The 7577-nt window shown below is 50.3% G+C and overlaps 2 protein-coding genes across 2 annotated transcripts; one reads left to right on the top strand and one right to left on the bottom strand.

Moving 5' to 3' along the window:
* Positions 1 to 1274: 1274 nt before the first annotated feature.
* On the top strand, positions 1275 to 2566 carry LOC109767691 (uncharacterized). Its single transcript, XM_020326415.4, has 3 exons — positions 1275 to 1815; positions 1930 to 1993; positions 2247 to 2566. Exons 1-3 carry the CDS (start codon positions 1528 to 1530, stop codon positions 2414 to 2416), a joined length of 522 nt encoding a protein of 173 aa, XP_020182004.1. The 5' UTR covers positions 1275 to 1527; the 3' UTR covers positions 2417 to 2566.
* A 37-nt stretch (positions 2567 to 2603) lies between these two features.
* Positions 2604 to 4670, bottom strand: LOC109767690 (protein GRAVITROPIC IN THE LIGHT 1). The gene is made up of 2 exons (XM_020326414.4): positions 4466 to 4670; positions 2604 to 4210 (listed from the first exon to the last, which is right to left on the bottom strand). The coding sequence occupies exon 2, from the start codon at positions 4204 to 4206 to the stop codon at positions 2815 to 2817; it is 1392 nt and encodes a 463-aa protein (XP_020182003.1). The 5' UTR covers positions 4207 to 4210; positions 4466 to 4670; the 3' UTR covers positions 2604 to 2814.
* Between the last annotated feature and the right edge of the window lie 2907 nt (positions 4671 to 7577).

Here is a 7577-nt window from a genome sequence, read left to right on the forward strand (position 1 = left end):
TGGCGTGCTTGAAGTCGCGGTCCCCAGTTTGTGGTGAGCGGCACAACATCCCCATGGGAAAGGAGCGAGGGGGAAGGAGGGAGGTTAGAGAGATAGGAGACGAGAGGATAGGGAGATCGAGGGAGAGTCATGACGTTCCAGCAAGCGATAAGGTGCACTACATACGGGCCAAAGGGGCCACATGGCAGATGCCCGAGGCAGTTGAAATGAGCGTGTAATCAGTCAGTAGAACGAAAGCGTCTCCACGAGACTAATGCTTTCAATCATTTTCAGCAACGTATTAAAAAATAAGTTCTTTAAAACCCCCAAAAGCCAATTCCCGAATTTAACAATAAGATTTGTCGTTTCTCTCTTGGGAGCATCGTTTGTGGAGCAGTGCTGGAAGTCAGAGGCAGGAGGTGGAGCGGCTTCGTCTTGCACGGAGCTTCGGTGGAGATGTCAAGTCATGCCTGATCGACAGGTGCTACGCTTGGTCATGCCTGGTCGGCAGGTGCTACGCACGACAGATCCTCCAAGGACTTCAAGCTGTGTCGGCTGGTGGTACTTGGCAGCATGGCGCTGAGGTGTATCAGTGGCGACCGCGACGTGTTCAGCTGTTTGCGCGCAGGGAGGAGGTGCCGTTGGGCGCCATGGTGGCGTCGACGATAGCTGGACCGAGCAAGGTTGATGCATCAGTACAGTTCTGAAGATGGAGCGGTGGCAGTTGGCGGCGGCGGCCTCTGAGAGCACGCCGGACCAGTGTGTGTCCCAGACCCGGCAAGTGGCTAGGTTGGGGTCTCGGGTCTTAGATGTTAGGCTTGGCTGCGATGTCTCGGGTCTTAGATGTTAGGCTTGGCTGCGATGTCTCTTTGGTATTAGGCCCAGGCTATCTGCGCCCCTTCATCAACTGGATAGGTGTAGCGACAGTTTGTTGCTTAGACGGCGGCTTTAGTCTTACTGTTGTATGACTTTGTAAGGTCTTGTGAGAATAATTAATAAAGTTGCCGTATGCATCGCCCAGATGCAGAGGCCGGGGGTCATCCTCCTTTTCTAAAAAAAAAAGCATACGAATAAAAAAAGCTGACATACGTACCCACTTAGGGGCTGCATGCATCACTCTGATGTAGAGGCCGGAGGTAGTCCTCTTTTTCTAAAAATAAAAAAATATATGCACTCACTTACAATGGCCTGAGTTTTAATTATTTTTCCTGAGTTTTAATTTCGTTCGTGGAGAAAATCCCTCCACAAATATTTCCTGTCTATACAGTCATCAACTAAACCAGCCACGCTGCCGCAACTCTTCCTGTCCAGTAGACAGAGCGCGCAACGCCGTCCTCTCATCCGAAAACTCTGCTCTCGTTGCATCAGGCCTGGCTTGCACCACGCAGCCCTGTTAACCGCCACAGAACTGGCCATGGCGTGCCCTTGCTTCGCTTGTGTGCACACCAAATGTTTCCACATATATAAGCAGTGGATGCGGATCACTCGCCACTTAAGCTCCTTCTACCTGCGGTGAAGGAGAACTCAAAAAACCCAGCCGATCAAGCCATGGCCATGAGGGCTCTCGCGCTTTCCCCGTCCCAGAGCTCCTCATTTGGGCTCCACCAGAGTATGCCCTCCTTCAAGCCAAGCAGCACCAGTCCTGCTAGATCAGTCAGGGCCTATGCGAAAGCGGATGAGCAGGAGGAGGAGAAGAAGAAGGTGCCCAAGCAGTCCTTGTTTGGGAACATCACCGAGGCGCTGGACTTCTCGCAGGTCCGGTCGGAGAAGGATGCGGAGCTGCTGTATGAGGCCAGGGATTCCATCAAAGATGAAGGAAGGATGACAAGGGAACAGGTATACATACATACACTGAACCGCCAATGGAAAAAAACAGTTTTGAACAAATGTTTATTGAAATCTGCAAGTTTTCCTTATGCTGATGAATTTCTGGTTGGTATTTCAATTCAGTATGCAGCCCTTCGGAGGAAGATTGGTGGCACCTACAAGGATTTCTTCAAGTCATATGTTGAAGGTGCCCTGTCCATACCCTCAGTCACAGATACAGAGATAACCTCATGTTTTGTCTACTCTTGATTTCTCAGGCAGTACAATATTTGTATACTAATGCTAGGCAGAATAAACTGTTAGGATTAATATGACCTCATATTGTATAAGAATATTTTGTCTCACACCATTTTTTTCTACCCATCCTTCCTCTGAGCAAACAACATGCAATAAATCATGTTACTGAATGCTGACCAAATAATTTGTTTCTGAAAATACAGTTGACGGTGAATACGTGGAGGAAGGTTGGGTGGACAAGACCTGCAAAGTTTGCAAGAAAGACACAAGAGGGGAGCCAAGGCAAGTTGACAATCTAGGAAGATATATGCATGTGGCGTGCGCAGAGAACTCGAAACCAACAAACTTCTTTTCCAAGCTCTTCGGCAGATGAACTTCTTTTGTACCATCAAACCCGTTGTTCGACTCATGGTTAGATAAATAGATGGATGCTATAACACCAAGGGATTAGGACAGTAATGTGTACTGTGTTGTTCATGTGAAATGGTTTTTGATGAGCATATATACACATTCCATTATCCAATTTCGTTGGTATATCAAGTAGCACATGAACAGAGGCCTGATTTATGGAGAAATAGATGAACCACTGATAACTATACATAATACTAGCACAATATTCGACTACAAGTTAACATTATGGGGTATTATCTACTAGCAAGTGCTCCTCAACTCCTAGGCTGAATACAGGAGAAGCTTAACAGAAACTTTGGCCGACAGACTTACCATAGATCTAATTGATTCTGCTTACCTAATGGCTGTAATATGATGTGTTCAGAAGTCCATTGCGTTAAGCTTACCCAGATAAACCCTGCATCTGATGACAGTGCACCCAATCTTAAACCCCGGCATGACTGTAAACCCAACACTGAACTTCTCTTCTCTGATGATCTTGGCTGGAGTACTTTCCATGTGTTCCTTCCGAAACTGGACGCCACTCTTGACATAAAACATTTCAGCTTTGGGATTCAGAGAATGAGCAACTGCGAGTAGTGCCCATGTGTATCTTGCCATCCTCACAAATTTCTGGTAAAATGGCGTCCTTGGATGACCACCGCTCTCCACAAATGCTCTGTGATCCAAGTTTCCAAAGAAGGAATCCTCCATGCTCTGGGGCACAGCCACTAGATACTTTGCTCTGCAATATCTTCCGAAACTAGAATCTGGATCAGTCATGAGAGCATCAAAAGGATCTTTGAAGCTCATGATACAGTCAACTGAATCCAGGGATGTATGGTCATCTCTGTCTGCCATAAGCATCACGCAAGCAAAATAGGCCTCAACAGCATACTTCTTGTCGGCCCTTCTCTCATATGCAACATGACTGTCGATTGGGGTTGTCGATAGGCCGAGGTTCCACCCGGAAACTTTCGTCCAATCAAAGATGAACTTTGCAAAATCATGGATGCACTTCGACGAACGCTCATGTAGATCCATGAAAACTTCAGTTGACACCCCCTTCCTGACTGTGAAGCATCCTTCTCTGCACGATCCGTTCCGGCCAATCTTGTCCTCCAGTTCCATGTTCTTCCTTTCCAGCTCGTCCAGCTCGGGCCGAAGCCAACCGATTTCAGAGTCTTTCTTGCAGATGTCAGCCTGCAGGTCCATCACCAGGTCCTGATACTCCTGAATTCTAGAGCTTATATGAGACAGGTACCTCGGGTCGCTCCATTCGTTCATATTCAGATACAAATCCTGCAAGTTGGCGGTCTCTTCAAGCTCCGACGCAAAACGCTCGCCGGCGATCGCGATCTCTTCAGGATCATACGGCACATGAGCTTTCTGAAGATTGACATAGGCCACCTTTAGGCAGGAGATCGCGTCGAGGAGCTTCTCGACGACCTCTTCCTCGCAGCAGGCGGAGGAGCTCTGGGAGAGGCACTCGTCGTTGTTGTCGGAGGACGACGCCTGGTGCGGATGGACTTTGAGGTGCGCGCCGTCTTCGCTGCTCTCGGCGGTGCCGGTGGCGGTGCCGTTGGTCTTGAGCTTCTCACCGACGGTCGGCGCGACGCCGACGGAATGCACCTTGCAGATGTCGGAGATGCGCAGCAGCAGGCTGGACGGAGTCCTCTTCACCTTCCTCGCCGTCGGCTCCGTCGGAGTCGGAGGATTCCGCCGCGCAAGGCGAGACATGGCGGACTCCGACCGCGAACCTTCTCTCCTCATGAGCCTGGTTGAGACAGGAAGTCAAACAAACATGCACGAATTCCAAAAAGAAAAAGAAGATCGCGGATTTCGACAGGATTGAGTTCCGTAATAAATTCTGTCAGATCAATGCAAGATTGCAAGAACCTCCCGTTACCTGACACAAAACAAAAAACAGGGGCGTATGGGTTCTGAGTTCAGACGATTGCAAAGCAGAGGAGAATATCAAAACAAGAACTCGATCATGTAACAGCACAGTCCATGGTTATTAGTACCGCACCTTTGTTCAGTGGCCGGCTCCGGAAGCTCCACGAACGGCGGACGTTCTTGCACGGACGGCAGAAGAAGAAGCGAAAAGGCTGCAGGAAGAAGAAGACGCAGCAGCGAGCGAGAGTGAGGTGGAGGGGGCGGCAGAATCTTCCGCGTGAGTGGAGGGCATGGAGGTTATGGGAGACCTCGTGGGCTCCAATGGATTCGAACAGGAAAAAGGGGCGGATCGAGACGAGGGGGGGGGGGGGGGGGGGGGGGGGTGGGAACCACTACTTGGGGTACATTTCTTTTGTAATCCCCAGAGGCCAGGGGTTTGAGGAGAGGGTGCGGCCGACCGAAGGAAGCGGGGGCTTGGGAAACCCTAACCTCGCTCTCTGCTTAAGACTAAGACTGTAACTGCTCGTGTCATTACTTTAGAGATTTAGACACTGTAACCGCAGATCTGACTTCCGGCCTTCCATTCCAGATCTTACCACGGGGATGGAAGGGGGATATTCAGAGTGGGGGTGTCACGTTGCTATTAAACAAAAGGTTTTTCGGTTGGTTGGTGAAATCTCGTTTTGGGAGAGGTACAATGTTTGCATGCTGTGTCCAGTCCTTACTCATTAATGACACCCCATATAAAATCAAAGTTTTTATATTTGCTTCTCTTGGAAGGAGAATCATACAACCACCACAGGACACAACCATATATATATGAAAAATAAATGGCAAACATTGATGTTGCATATATTCATATAAGAGCATTTACAGCCGTGCAACTAATTTGGGCTCCTATAGTCCGCGGACGCGTCATGGCACGTTTGCTGGAGGTGACCGAGCAGATCTTATTTCTTTTTATTTTTAGAATCACCGGGGGAGGGGGGGGGGGGAGCCCTCACATGAAACAGACCTTATTTCTCGCACTCCATATTTGCATTCCTCAAATGTCCTACCTCAAATCCATATAAACCATGCAAACGACGTTCCTACGTAGATCAAATACGAACATAGCTATCCGGCATAGATATAAACATAACACAGTCTGATACGACATAGATTATAAGATAAAAAATTAAAAAAATCATATCCAAAAGGTCCTGCCGCCGGAGTTCATCACCTAACTACTGAGATACTATTAATACTAAGAGATTGAGGCGTCGGAATTTCATCACTTCCTCGATGGACGCTTCCCCTTGGGGTATCGGCGGCTGTCCTCAGCCTAGGCCTCGGTGGCTCCGGGCGCGTCGTCGTCGTTGTCCGAAGCGGAGGAGGAGGACGACGACGAGATGACGATCCCCGCCAAGTGTTGGGCGGCAGGGTTCTGCTCCTCAAGTAGCCATGTGGCTCTCTCCACCATCGTCACCCGCTGCATCGCCAAGCACTCAGATTCCTCGAGAGACTTGCGGAGCACCGCCACATTTTTGCGACGAAGACGGCGGGCGTCCGTCTCCGCGGATATGTAGGAGTGGCGGATGGCACTGCGGAGGGCCTCGTTGTCATCAGAGGTGGGGAGGGTGACTCCGACGGGGATCTTCTCGATCCGCAGTAGGAGTGGCTGGCAGCCTCCTCCGTCGCCCACATCCTTGCGCGCTGTATACGCGCCCCATCGACTTGGGCACGAGCACCCAGCGATGCCCCAAAGGAGCAGTTGTGGGCGGTGCCAACTGCCGCCTGGCAGGGACCACCTCCAGTGGCCGTGGGGCGTCGCGGAGCTGCAGTTGCCCACCTGGCGTCCACTGACGCCCCGGAATAGGAGTTGGCGCCCCAGTCCAGCCGCAACCAGTGAGGGCAATGGGGAGCGCCAGCTCCTCCTCATCGGGGACTCCGCGGCGAGCTTCGCCTAGTCCATGCCATCGGAGTCGATGTGGGCCATCGTGGATTGGGATCGATCTGGGGGGAGAGAGTAAGTCGATGCGACGAAGGATGAGCACAGAGGTCGAGTGATTGAGTTTGACTAGGGTTTGTTATTCAGACATCAGCTAATTGTGGGGTAGGAGTAGGGTCGGTGCGGGCCATAGTGGGGTCGGGCTGACGTGGCAGACACACCCGGGCGCGCCCAGTCCTCCCCATATCCAACCCAGATTCGGGCGGTTGGTGACCGGGACACCCACCCGGGATTATAGGAATGGTTTGGGGTGCCCGGCTGTAGATGTTGTAAGACTTGCGTAATGGCGGCATCTTCAAAAATCCTACATAGAAAGCAAATTTACATTAAGAGAGTCCCTATCTCATGCGTGCGCGTTGGAGCGCTCGCTTTCCGACAGCTTCAGTTTGGAAAGTGACTATCAACTCCTTCAGAGGATTAGGTGGATTAATTAGGCCCCCCCAAAAGGTGGCGATTAGTGTTGACTTTGGGTGGACCGAACACCCTCATGTCTTACCTAGTCTTTTCGCTTTAAATGTCATCACCATTGCCATGTGTATCTAGATCTCAAGACCAAGGGGAAACAAACTTTCCCTAGAGTTTCAGAAGAAAAAAATCTAATAAAACCATGAGTACCCATGTTTAGGACTTAGGTAGGGCATACTCTAGGGGAACATTGTCCCCTATGGTTTTCGTCCTCTTACTTAGGGTATCTTGCTATAGAGGACTTCACAGACTTTAAAGTTATTCCATTGTATTGTGCATGCCCGATGTAGGCAGGTGTTGTTGCAGTTCGAGCATAACATGTCGTCGACCCAACAACTGCTTTTGCATAGTTGCCTCAACTGCGCGAGCATTTACGCCTCCTCCGAACCCTGCCCACCTCCCCATAGCTAAGAGCCATGCCCAACTCCACGCCTATGTGCGAGGCCGAGCCATGAATGGCTATGACCATTGGATCTCCCCTAAGCACATTCATTGCCCATCGCCGTGAGGAGCCCCGACACCATTACTGTCGCTATGAGGGATTGTGTCGCCTATCGAGATGAGGAGGGAGGGGAATGGGAACCACTACTTGGGGTGGATTTGTTTTGTAATCCCCAGATACTAAGGATTCAATTACATGGTGCGGTCAACGAAGGAAGCGGGGGACTTGGGAAACCCTACCCTTTCTCTCCGCTTGTCCCTCTAACGAGCGTAACTTCTCATGCCATTAATTTAGACTTAGATTATGCAGCTATAGATCTAACTTGTGGCCTTCCATTCCAGATCTTAC

This window comes from Aegilops tauschii, chromosome 3 (genome assembly GCF_002575655.3).
Source record: "Aegilops tauschii subsp. strangulata cultivar AL8/78 chromosome 3, Aet v6.0, whole genome shotgun sequence".
Classification (NCBI taxonomy): Eukaryota; Viridiplantae; Streptophyta; class Magnoliopsida; order Poales; family Poaceae; genus Aegilops; species Aegilops tauschii.